Source organism: Ctenopharyngodon idella, chromosome 10 (assembly GCF_019924925.1).
Source record: "Ctenopharyngodon idella isolate HZGC_01 chromosome 10, HZGC01, whole genome shotgun sequence".
Taxonomy (NCBI): domain Eukaryota; kingdom Metazoa; phylum Chordata; class Actinopteri; order Cypriniformes; family Xenocyprididae; genus Ctenopharyngodon; species Ctenopharyngodon idella.
Genome location: NC_067229.1, coordinates 44,664,158 through 44,677,272, shown reverse-complemented (window position 1 = coordinate 44,677,272; position 13,115 = coordinate 44,664,158). Strand labels below are relative to the sequence as shown.

At 32.8% G+C, this 13,115-nt stretch overlaps 1 protein-coding gene across 1 annotated transcript; it reads left to right on the top strand.

The window, feature by feature from the left end:
• Window positions 1-222: 222 nt before the first annotated feature.
• marchf5l (membrane-associated ring finger (C3HC4) 5, like) lies at window positions 223-5,562 on the top strand. Its single transcript, XM_051908509.1, has 7 exons — window positions 223-383; window positions 893-989; window positions 1,075-1,277; window positions 2,772-2,902; window positions 2,980-3,163; window positions 4,534-4,700; window positions 4,787-5,562. The coding sequence occupies exons 2-7, from the start codon at window positions 964-966 to the stop codon at window positions 4,946-4,948; spliced, it is 873 nt and encodes a 290-aa protein (XP_051764469.1). The 5' UTR covers window positions 223-383; window positions 893-963; the 3' UTR covers window positions 4,949-5,562.
• The last annotated feature ends 7,553 nt before the right edge of the window (window positions 5,563-13,115 follow it).

The following is a 13,115-nucleotide window of genomic DNA, read 5'->3' as shown; positions in this document are numbered from 1 at the left end:
TACATTGTCTTTAATTCCTTTTTTCAGGTGCAAAATAATGGAGAGGATAATAGCACACTAACGTACTGCAGTAGCAGAATGGAAGCTATTTTAAAACCATAATAAATATTGAATTAGCATATTGCATTTCGAGCAATTATATATATATTTGTAAGCATTCTCTTACAATAAGTAAGACTATAAATAAATACGTGGTTAAACATCAAACGGATATTTTAGCACGTTTGGGACATTTATTTTGACAAACGGAAGTGGCTTATCCGGAAGTTGTTGTTCTTCATAAGGTTGTTATTCTGTCCTCCGAGAGATTGAAAGTGTCAAATCAGCCAGAGATCCAAACTAAACGCCTATCAGAAAATATTAAATCTACAAAACATCTTCAGGTGAGGATCTACATTTGAATTCAGTAAGCAATGTTGGCTGAATGACCAGTTTTGGTATGTTTATAGCTGTAAAAACTAATGTTGAGGTATGGTGCTGTTTGGTTGGTTTACAGTGAGTCATTACAAATAAAAATTGTGTTGAATTTAAAATTGAGAAATGTCCACTGACATGACATTCATACGTGATTAAGGCCTTATGAACACAAATAAGAATGATAATGTAATAACAAAAATATTTACAGCGCATCTTTCATACGAAGACAGACGTTAGAAGAATAAATATAATATAATAATTATCATGGATGTATCGTACCATATCCTATACTGTATTTTTATTGAATTATTTTGTAATTCCAGTAATATAGATGGTGCTGACCACTCAAATATCAATCATATAATGCTTTTAGCTCCAACTATTTTTAATAGAAGTATTATTGAATAAAAATGCAATATAGCAAATATTCTTGTATTGAAGTATTACATTAAAGTCTAATGACCTCTGTTGACAGGTGTTATACACTGAGCCTGCTCTGGCTCACTCATGGTTGAGCTGGAGACCGTGGATCAAACCTGACACAAGATGGCCTGTGATGAACCTCCAGAGAAGTGAGTTTCTCCATCCGTTGTGAATCTCAGCACTGGTTAGTGGTACTCTTAGTTATGCGCTCACTAACATGTTGTCCAACGACAGGCATTGCTGGGTGTGTTTTGCCACGGAAAAGGAGGATCGTGCTGCAGAATGGGTCAGTCCGTGCCGGTGTAAGGGCTGCACTAAGTGGATCCATCAGTCTTGCTTACAGCGATGGCTCGACGAAAAACAGAAGGGAAACAGCGGCGGAGCCGTCAGCTGCCCACAATGTGGCACTGAATATCATATAGTTTTCCCCAAAATGGGTAAGTATTTGCACTTCACCTATTTTGAAGGGAGGCTTACTGATACCCTTTTCCTCTTTGGTGTATGAATATTAATGCACCGAATCACTGCACGTTTATTAAATATTCTAGATAATTTTCTCCTGATAAAAGTGTAGTACTGTCAGCTCTGTTTTGCACCAGTGTTATTAATTAAAACTAAACTATTTATTTAAAAAATAATTCTTGTTAACTGAAAGAAAAAAAAAAAAATGTTAGATGAAAAACAAACTTAAAAAATGGAAATTGAAATACTGTAATAAGTGTATAAGTTGAAGTACAAAAATTTACTGAAACTAAAACACAAATAAACATTGAAATAAAGCTGAGATAAGTTATAATATTAGATGAAAAACTTAGTTTAAAAATGCAAATAAAAATTGAAATACTGAAATAAAAAAGTATAAGTTGAAAATTACTAATAAAATTACTAATAAAAAGAAAATTAAAGCTGAACTATCAAAAATAAATTAAAAAAAAAATTTAAAAAGTAAATGAAAATTGAAATGTGTAATTTGAAATACTAAATTACTAAAACTCAAATAAACAAGTTAGAAATTAAACTATTAAATTATTTTTGTTAACTGAAATAAAGCTGAGATCAATTGAAATGTAAGTATTAGATGAACTTAAATTTAAATATATAAACAAAAACTGAAATACTGAATTAAAATAAGTGTAAATTGAAATACCAAAATTACTAAAACTCAAACATAAATTAAAACTAAACTATTACAAATAATTTTTAACTGAAAAAAGCTGATTTTAAAATAAAATAAAATAAAAATAAATTAAAATATAAATATAAGATGATAAACTTACACTTAAAAATGTAAATGAAAATTGAAATATGAAATAAAATAAGTGTAAGTTGAAGTACTAAATTTACTTAAACTCAAATAAAAATAAATTAAAACTAAACTATTAAAAATAATTACAAATAATTTTTAACTGAAATAAAACGCATGTAAATGAAAATTGAAATACTAAAATAAAATAAATTTAAGTTGAAATACTAAAATTACTAAAACAAAAAAAAAACTAAAAAGAATAAATAAAAAAACAAACATATAAATGGCACAAGCACATAACAAAATTATTAAATGTTTGGCATAATATTAGCAAGCTGAAATTAAAACTGAAACTGTCAAAATAAATTATATATTAATAATTACTCTTATAAGTGATGTGAGGTGAAGGCCAAGTATGGTAACCCACACTCTGAGTTTGTCCTCTGCATTTAAATAGTATATAAATAATACTAAATATTGTTTTATAACAGTTTTGCACTCATTTACACTTACCATTTAAGTACATTATCATGTATTTAATTTACAAATTAGCTCAGAGAATGTGACAATAGTGCACAGATGCTGTGTGGGCTTACTAATGACTAATAATCCGACATTCTGTTTGGCCGTTATTTTGGTGATTTAATAGGGAAGTGTTAAATGTGTGGTTTTGTCTCTCTTCCAGGGCCTCTGGTGTACTTCCTCCAGCAGGTGGATCGAGCTCTGTCCAGGGCCAGTCCGTTCGCTGCGGCTGGAGTTGTAGTTGGCACCGTTTATTGGTCAGCCGTGACCTATGGTGCCGTCACTGTTATGCAGGTGCGTTAAAGATGGAAGGAAGAGAGGAGCTTGACTCTTCTTGGCTCTTTTGAACACTTTTTCTCCTCTGTTTTTAGGTGGTGGGGCATAAGAAGGGTCTGGATGTGATGGAACGTGCAGATCCTCTGTTCCTGCTCATGGGTTTACCCACCATTCCCGTCATGCTGGTACTAGGGAAGATGATTCGCTGGGAGGATTACGTGGTGCGGCTCTGGCAGCGACACTCTTCCAAGCTTCAGATCTTCAGCGGGCTTGTACCTGGTATGTGGATGACGGGGATAAACTGGGCCATAGTTCATTGTTGTTTACAGAAACTATTAAAAATAATTTTCATTAATTGAAATTAAAGCTAAATATAACTTTAAAAACTAATAAAAATGATAAAAGCACATAACGAAATGACTAAAACTTAAAACTTCATTTAGATTTTAGTTTTAGTCAATTTGTTTGATTTTGTTATTATTAAAAAAATATATATATTGACTATAAATCATAAAAAATCATAAAAATAAAAATAATAAAAAGTGACAAACTTAAACTAAAATTAAAATGAAAACTGAAAATGTAAAAATAAAAGCTTTCTATCAATTTTAGTTTAGTTTAGTCATTTAAAAAAACAATTATTTTTAGTTTTCATTTACTTTTATATTTTCAGTTAATTTGTTGAAGTACTTCAATTACTCAAATTAAAACTGAAATTAAATAAAGCAAAATATAATTGTTTTTTAATTATTAAAATGTAAACTAAAATGAATATAAAGCTTTTATTTTTATATTGTCAGTTTTAAATTTTAATTTTAGTTTAAGTTCATCACTTTTTATGTGCTTTTGTTTTTTTTTTCTGCTATTATATTTAGCTTTATTTTTTCAGTTTTAGTAATTTTTGTACTTCAACAAATTCACAATTGTAATATTTTCAGGTAATTTGTTGCAGTACTTAAATTACTAAAATTAAAACTGAAATAAAAATAAATTTAATCTAAATATAATTGTTTTTTAATGACAAACTAAAATGAAAATGAAAGGTATTATTTTTATATTGTCAGTCTTAATTTTAATTAGCTTAAGTTTCCTTTTTATCTGCTTTTGTCATTTTTATTTAAAAAAATAAAAAAAAACTTATTCAGCTTTATTTTATTCCAGTTTTAGTAATTTTATTACCTCAACAAATTCACTTTTATTTTTTTAGATTTTCAGTTAATTTGTTGAAGTTTTTAAATTACTAAAATTAAAACTGAAATAAAAATAAATTAAAGCTAAATAAAAAAAAAATTTAAACATAAAATGACTAAAACTTTAATGAAAATAAAAGGTTTTATTTTTATATTGTCAGTTTTAATTTTAATTTAAGATTGTCACTTTTTATTTGCTTTTGGCATTTTTAATAAAAAAACAATTATATTTAGCTTTATTTTATTTTAGTTTTAATAATTTTAGTATTTCAGCAAATTCACTTATGTTTATGTTTTCAGATTATTCATTTAAAATAAACTGAAATTAAAAAAGCTAAATATAATTATTATTTTTTTTTTTTAAATAAAAGCTTATTCAAAATATTAATAAATACTATAATAGTATATACAAAATTCTAAAATAACACTGATTCATCTAAAAATGTACATTTTGCACAGGGATGGGCCGTTCTCTGCCCCGCATCCCAGCAGAAGGCAGTTACGGAGGAGACCATCTCTCTGTGTCTCGCACCCTGTGCGGTGCCCTCATCTTCCCCTCCATCGCCAGCCTGGTGGGCCGTCTCCTGTTCCGCAGAGTCACGTCAAACCTGCAGCGCACCATCTTGGTGAGAGTCGAGAGGGCTGAGCATCTACCATACGACCTGAAATTAGATTAGCATGTGCAAAGCCTAACCGTGTTTTCCTCTTCCAGGGTGGCATTGCCTTCGTGGTGATCAAGGGAGTTCTGAAAGTGTATTTCAAACAGCAGCAGTACCTCATCCAGGCCAACAGACACATCCTGAATTACCCTGAGGCCGAGGGACGAGCAGACGGCGCTGTTGAGGACGGTGACAGTGACGGTGGTAATGAATGAAGATGACGCACTTGAGGAAATCAACAAACGCACTGTAGTATAGGATTCACAGAATAAAAAATACATATTTACGGATGTTTAAAGACATAATTTTTCAGCTTCACATGGCTCTAATTCAGCACAAACACGTTTGCTATGTGTTATTGTAATGCAATGATGGCTGAAATTCTTTCATCTGTGAGAAAGTCTTGCTGGGGTGTTAAAGTGCTTGTAATAGCAAATACACCTGCAGATGGCGCCAAATGCAAAGCTGATGACTGCACTGTGCACTGATGTCTGTGAAGAAAGACATTATAATTTATGCTGCAAATGTACCAGCAGAATCATGTAATGAGAATGTGTTGATTGATTCTAATTGAAGGCAATACGCACTTGCTCTTTAAAGGCAATTACAAATAAAGGACAATAAACCCAGAAACTTTGACCTTGTTGCATTACTGTAATCGGTTTCGATGAAGGTGGTGCAACCTGGAGAAAAAAAAAATCAATTTGCCTATCTGGCCAAATCTTGATAATATAATATTTGACCCCAAAATCAAAAGAGATTTTATATTTGTTTTATATTATGCATGTATTTTGCATGAGGACAATAAAACCTATTTTAGGACCATTAAGATTGGTTGTGTTGTTACATTATTTCCAGGAGGTACAACATGGAAAGAAACATCTGGCTCATTTCACTCCAAAAATAAAAGAAATTATATTCTGATGTGAAAATAATAAACATATTGTTAAAAAAAATTATATTTTGTGTAAAGATAATTTGCATATTTTAGGGCTATTACTTTTTTTTTTTTCTTTGCAATGGATTTGTGACATTGTTTTCATGACAAATGTATTTTCAGCCTGAATTCAAATGAGCTGTAGTGCTCTTGGATGTTTATTACTTTTATTATTATTATTATTATTATTATATTTTGTAATTGTCGTTTTCAGTGTTTCTCATTCTGTTAATACAAAAGGCCTTTTATTTAAATAAAAAAAAATATTTAATTTTTGCAATACAAATAAAACTGTAGTACAAAAGATGTGTACAAGATGATGTAGCGTATACAATATTAAATCAGAAATAAATTTCAAACAGTTTACCATTACAGTAGTGAAAATGAGAATTTGTCAATGTAATGAGATTTTTGTCATGAAAATAATGTAACAATGCAACCAATCTTAATGGTCCTAATAAATTGGTTTTATTTTCTTTATGCAAAATACATGCACTCTAAAAAATAACTAAAAAAAATGAAACCAATTTTCACAGTAAAATACTGTTTTCCATTGAAACAGTAATATACCGTAAAAACAATGCATTCTGGGTAATATTATTAGTCGTTTTCAAGAAAGTAACCTATAGGCTACTTTCTCGAAAACAACAAATATTACCCAGAATGCATTGTTGTTACAGTATATTACTTCTTTATATTACAATGCATTCTCTGTAATATTATTTGTCGTTTTCGAGAAAGTAGCCTATAGCAAAGACTATAGAATAACACAAGACACATCATTTGTATTATGAATGGGAGAAAGTGCAACGCGCAATATGGTGAAATAAGTCCCGCCTTTTAAATAAGAGCCAATCGCCGATTGGTAAAGTCATCGCGTTACTGCAGCGGCCGTTAGAAGCTCCGGTTCCTTTAGAAACAGTCAGACGAGCACTTCCTATAGAGACGCGCCCTTAGGACTACGCATTAGCTTGATCCAGCCTGAAAAATAGTTTTTTGTCATGATTTGAGCGTTTGAAACAAAATTTATGAGACAGCTGTTGTCAGATTTCATTGGTGATTTCAAATATAAAATTGAATCTAAAGCTTGGCAAACAGCTTTGGAGAATTTGATGTTTCCCCATTCAAAGAGAGAGGAGCTGCACTTGCATGCCCAAGAGGTGTTTCAAAGATGGCCGCAGAGAGTGAAATGACTTGTCTTAAAGGGACTTTGCCTATAGGCCTCTTTTCTGAAAACGACAAACATTACCCAGAATGCATTGTTTTTATTTTATATTACTGTTTCAATGAAAAACTGTATTTTACTGTGTCAATTTGTTAAATTTTTTTACAGTCATTTTTTAGAGTGTGCACAATATAAATCAAATATAAAATCTCTTTTGATTTTGGGGTCAAGAAGTATGACCTCTGATCTTGGACATGAGCTCATAAGATTTGCATGAAAACTGCTTTTGAAACAAGATGAAAATACAGAGTTGATCTTTCCAATGAAACAGTAATATAGCCTACCGTAAAAACAATGAATAACCTATAGGCTAATTTCTCAAAAACGACAAATATTACCCAGAATGCATTGTTTTTACAGTATATTACTTCTTTACATTACAATGCATTCTGGGTAATTTTATTTGTAATTTTCGAGAAAGCCTCTTTTCTTAAAACAACAAATATTACCCAGAATGCATTGTTTTATAGTATACTGTTTCAATGGAAAACTGTATTTTACTGTGTCAGTTTGTTTCGATTTTTAATAGTGTGCACAATAAACCAAATATAAAATCTCTTGATTTGGGGTCAAGAAGTATGACCTCTAATCTTGGACATGAGCTTATGAGATTCGCGTGAAAACTGCTTTTGAAATAAGAAGAAAATACAGAGTTGATCTAATAAATGCGTGTTTATTTTAAGGAACGCAGAACAATGATGTTTATCTTAAACAGGAGTGTTAATTATCTAGTCGTGGGGGGCGAGGTGACGTGCAGAATTTTCCCGCTCCCCGCCGCTCTGTTTGGCGGGCAGAGCCCTTCACGCTGACGGCGAGTGGCGTCGCATCCTCCTGTGTGCTCTCCAGCAGCCCTTTTGAAGGAATGGGTGAAGACAAGGCTGAGGAAAGGCACCCCATAAATATTCTGGTCTGCTTCTGATCTCTTATTTCTTTATTTCGAGAACGGGGGAGAAAAAAGCTATGAATAATGCAAAAGTTTGCAGATGGTAAATGGCTGGTTGGGAGAAAAGACAGCAGAGGGAGCGCAATCGGCTCACCCAAGATGACTTCATTTGGGTTTAAAAATACACCCCTGCTCACAGCCGTAGAACTGGAGCAGCGCACGGCATCTAAAACAGTCCCCTGGGATTGTTTTCGCCCACTTTTAAACATCTCTGCCAAGTATTACTACGGCAGACAGGCTTTGTTATAGCTGCCAAAATACAGTCAGGGAACGTAAACGTTCATGACGCAGGAAAGCTTAAACCCCACAATGCACCTGATCTGTCACGTACAGGCCATAAACATGAGCTACAATGTATACTACAAACAAGTTTTCGATTAGTAGCCTATTTCATTACATAAAGTTGTAAATAAATGCCTTAATTTTAAGGTATTGTTGCCAAATATGAAATCAAAGTATTTGGATGGCTAAAGATGCATAAGCTAAATTACATCCGAAATTCATGTCATAGCTAGAAGTAGAACCCATTTCATTTTTTTATATTTTTAGTGGTTTATCTTCATGCTCCAGATGAAAAGAAATGTACTTTGAGCAATAATGAAAAGTAATGAGCAAAGGAACATAAAAAGAGACACTCCATTTAATGGCATAAAATAGTGCTGCAATATCCAGCCGCTACATTAAAAAAAGATAAAAGACATTTTTGTGAAATACATAATGTGGCTGTGACTTGGATTTACATCCAAAGGAAAAAAACAATCATATAAATATAGACGTATGTTACTTACATCTGTTAGCCTATAAAATAGTAGTCTATGGGAATTGAAATGTATAAACAGCAGAACCAGAGCAAAAAAGTGTGTTATCTAACAACGGCTCATTATAACTCATAAGTGGGTCATTTTTGTTCTGCAGTAGCCTACCTTTTGTAATCTGTAACTTTCAAAGCATAAATATTCCTGTGTTGTATTTTTATTAAGTATTTCTATAAAAGAGTATATCATACTTTCAGAAATAGGCTCTGGTCACTTAAACTTTATGAATTTTATGGCTTGCTATTTTACACAATTGCTAGAACAACAGAATGGAAATAAAAACCTAAAGTCAAGGCCCGTTCACATAAAGTATGATAACTAGGCTATAACGATAATGTTATAGTTTTAAAAATCATTCTAAATGTAAAAGAATAGCCACACCAAAACTATAATGATAATGACACAGAGGAACGATATTGGAATCACTTTCAGAATAATTTTTTTCTATCTGATAACAATAAAAAGATTGAAAGCCAATCAGAATTTGTCCTGCTTTAAAGAGCTCAAGCATTTAAAGTGGCAGTCGACAAACTGCAGCGCGCTTATAATAAACAGAACCATATCGTGCGTTAGTGTGGATGCTAATATAGTTAGCATATCTTTATGGTTAGCGTTCTTGTTGTGAATGAGCCTTTATCCAGTTAGCAGTGCTCAGGGATTGAGAGCTAGCTTGCATAAGGAATTGTATTATCTTTTTTTCAGTTTTGATATTATAACATAGTCCTACATTTTTGTAATATCAAACAACAACAATGTGAAAAAAACAACAAAACTAATGCGACAAAACATCACAGAATTTATCAAATCCAGTGCTAATAGAGTACCTCAGGGATGATGTGTTTTTGTAGGCAAAACCCGGAAGCGAGTTAGCATTTTAGGACTTCCGGTTCCATCGCCCCGAAGTCAATGGGTTTTTTTAATGGGTTTTTGCTAAATCGCCTGAAATAAGGTCTGTGGCTAACAAAGCCTCTAAATATTTTCACGTTTTGATCTATGACATAAAACACACCAGTTGATTTTTTAAACCTTTATTGTGTCTTAAACACGGCGGTTGCTAACAAATTGCTAAAAGGGACTACTTCCTTTGGCAGGGACTTTAGACATCATCATGACAAACAGGACATTTGGACAGCATTTCTCATGAAAAAGTGGATAAGTATTCATACACAGCACAGATCATAATCAGCGAGCATGTTTTTAAATAAAGTTGTTTTCTAAATAAAGTTTGAGGAAGCTTGGTGGTGGTGACGGTGATCCGCGACCATGGTGTGCTGTAGTCCGTTTATAGCCTACTGTTATATCTGACGACTTTATTTAGGCTTCAAAATGTATAAATGTTGTGCTAACTTGTAAAGATTATCTTGATAGACAAAACGTGTAAGTGTCATAACCCTTTGTTAAACACAGTGCGATTTTCCAAAAGTCTATGGGAAAAATGCATAGGCTTTCGATCGAGGGAACCCATGCGCCGCTAACTTCCGGGTTGGCCTACAAAAACACGTCATCCCTGAGGTACTCTATAGACGAATTTGGAGCAGACGTCACAGTTACGTTACTCGCAGCTGTGCGCGCATAGTGGTGGCAGAAAAATAGCGGTAACAAGTGGAGCAAAATGGGCGAAATCCATAGAATAAGAGAAAAATGTTTTGTTGTGCCTTTGGGTGTCAGAATCGGAATGCAAAAAATGTATTTTTATAGAATACCATCGTTGAAGACGCCCTTTGAAACTAAACGCAGACGTTTATGTTGTAAGTCACACATGGACTGATGAATCCTGCAATGATTAGTCTACTATTAAAGCATGAATTTGATGTAAACAGTAAGTACATGTATATTCACATATGCAGTTCATAGGGGACATACATACATAGCAGTTACAGCATGAAATATTATTTAAACCTATAATATTTTACATAGATAGTCGTTTGCTCTCCAATCACTCTTACGGTACTTTGATGTCATACGCCGATTGGTCTGCGCAGCACCGATGCATCTCAAACAAGCCTTTTGTTTTCCCACCAAAATGATGTCACTTCCTGAAGGATGATGTCATTGAGAAACTGGCTTTTTTAGTTAATACGATACTAAATGGATAGATTACCAGCTATGTTTTATCTAACTGTGATTATACGAGAAAAAAAAGTTAATAGGATTTCCATGTTAAAAATGGTACCTTTAGCTTAATATTTTATCCAATAAACAACAAGAAAATGTGCTAAATAGCTGGAGCAATGCCCTCGAACATCAAAGACTATCAAAATGTGCTGCATTAGCAAGTAAATCTGATTGCAGAAAGGCTATAGGGGAGATTCTGTCATATCAAGCAGTACACATCAAAGCTGCTGGGCTTCCTTAGGTGGCGTATGAATAAATATAACACAAGAGGGGCTCATTTTCGATTAGAGTATTGCAGATAACCCATGGCGAGCTAATAAACTGTGGTGAGAATTATAAAACAGAGGAGATGCAAGTGACAATCCCTCTGGACAAATGATGATTATCCGTTTTCTATAAGCTTTCTTTAGCTGGTGCGTCCCCTGAGGCTTCGGCCTACACACCCTACATGAACCAATGTAGGATTGTCTTCAAACACTTAATTTTCGGATATTGTTAGTGATGTGCTGGAAATCAATGGCAATTTAAAATAAGTGCATCTTATCAAAAATGAGAAAACAAGGTTAGCCAAAAAGCTTTTATCTGTGTTCCACACGTTTCATCTCCTCTAATAGGAAAGCGTGACAGCAGTGAAAAAGAAATGGGACACGTGAGACAACAAATCAAGTGACCTGAGATTAGTTAAACCTTTAAACAGGACTCCTTGACCTGGACACCGTTCACGGAAGAATGGCTGTGATTTTATCACCTGGGATGTCATGTCACGGACAGCATATTGAAGAGCGGCATGATCTGGCATAAATTGAACTCTCTATGACAAAATGCAAGATGTCGTTTTGACCAATGAGCTTCCAAGACATTTATATGTTTTTTCAGTTGTTTATGATTGCATGTGTTTAAAAAAATATATTTTGTGCGTTAAGTAGCATGAACATCTTAAGGTTACATTTCACCTAAAAAAAATCAAAAGGAAAAAAACAAGCAAAATTAAATTATTTAAATATATATATATATATATATATATATATATATATATATATATTAGGGGTGCTTGTAACAGTACATGTGTTCGTCCCGAACCGTACGGTATGGACGTCACGGTTCCTGCAGTCAGACTACAAATACAGTCAGTTACAGGCGATTCACAATCCACAAGGGTGTGCGCGGTAATGCAACGCTGTTTGCTCACCTACACAACAGGAAAAAGAGCAGAAGAAGAAGAACAGATGATCTAGATATGTGTGTCATCTCTCAGCCAGTGTTTCAACTGTGGAAAGACATCAATAAAACAGCTTGAGAATAATATCTCACGTAGCGTTACATTTACCTCAGGAAAGTCATTTAGTGTCCACAGCATGTTAGTTCACTAGAGAAATGAACTCTAGAGGGGAGCGTTTCACTAAATGTATGCACTGTATTAGTTTATATATTCATTATATTTACTTTACCTGTTAGTAATGTCTTAATTATTTAATGTTTAAATAAATTTGTCATGAAAACAAGTTATGACAGTAACTGTGTAAATGATTATATGTCAAAAATGAATTGGAGTAATTCATAATTAGATGTAGAAGTTAATGCAAAATCTGCCTTATGTGCAATTTACTTTTTGTTTGATTATTATATCTAAAAAATAAATAAATAGCAACTGAATTTAATAGTTTGGGCTCTGTTGTTAATTGTAACCTTTAATATTATAGTAATGTGCAAGAAATGGCTCCCTGCATATAGTTTACAGCATTAACTGAGATAGATTTTTTTCCTTAAGAAAATGTTAATTATAATTGAATTTATTTAAAGAGAGACAATTTGTTCAATAAACCTCTGTTTAATTTAGGAAAAAAAGAAGAAAAAAGAAGCAATTTTATGTTTAGTTTTCTCCCCCCTGCTGTACCAAACCCGTACCGAAACTTCAAAACCGAGGTACCTACTGAACCGTCATGTTTGAGTATCATTACACCCCTAATATATACAATATTGAAATAATGAGACTTTGATGAGAATCATCGAGAATAAATGAATCAACCATCTGAATTCAAAACACTTTTAAACTGGAAAATGTCTCCAATAAGACAAAATAAGCATTGATTCGAACGTGACTCCTTGAGGAAGACCAGTTTTTCTCAATTTTGTGAGACTTTCTCATACTTAACAGTTATTAGATAGTAAATATATACCACCAAAATGTATATTCACTATAAACATTTTGATTAAATTTCCATGACTTTTAAGAGATTTAATCATTTCTGTGAACTTCATAGAAAAGCATACCTGTAGCTTGAACAGAGCATAGCACTAGCAATGCTAAAATCATGAGTTTGATTCCCAGGGAATGCATGAGGTGATA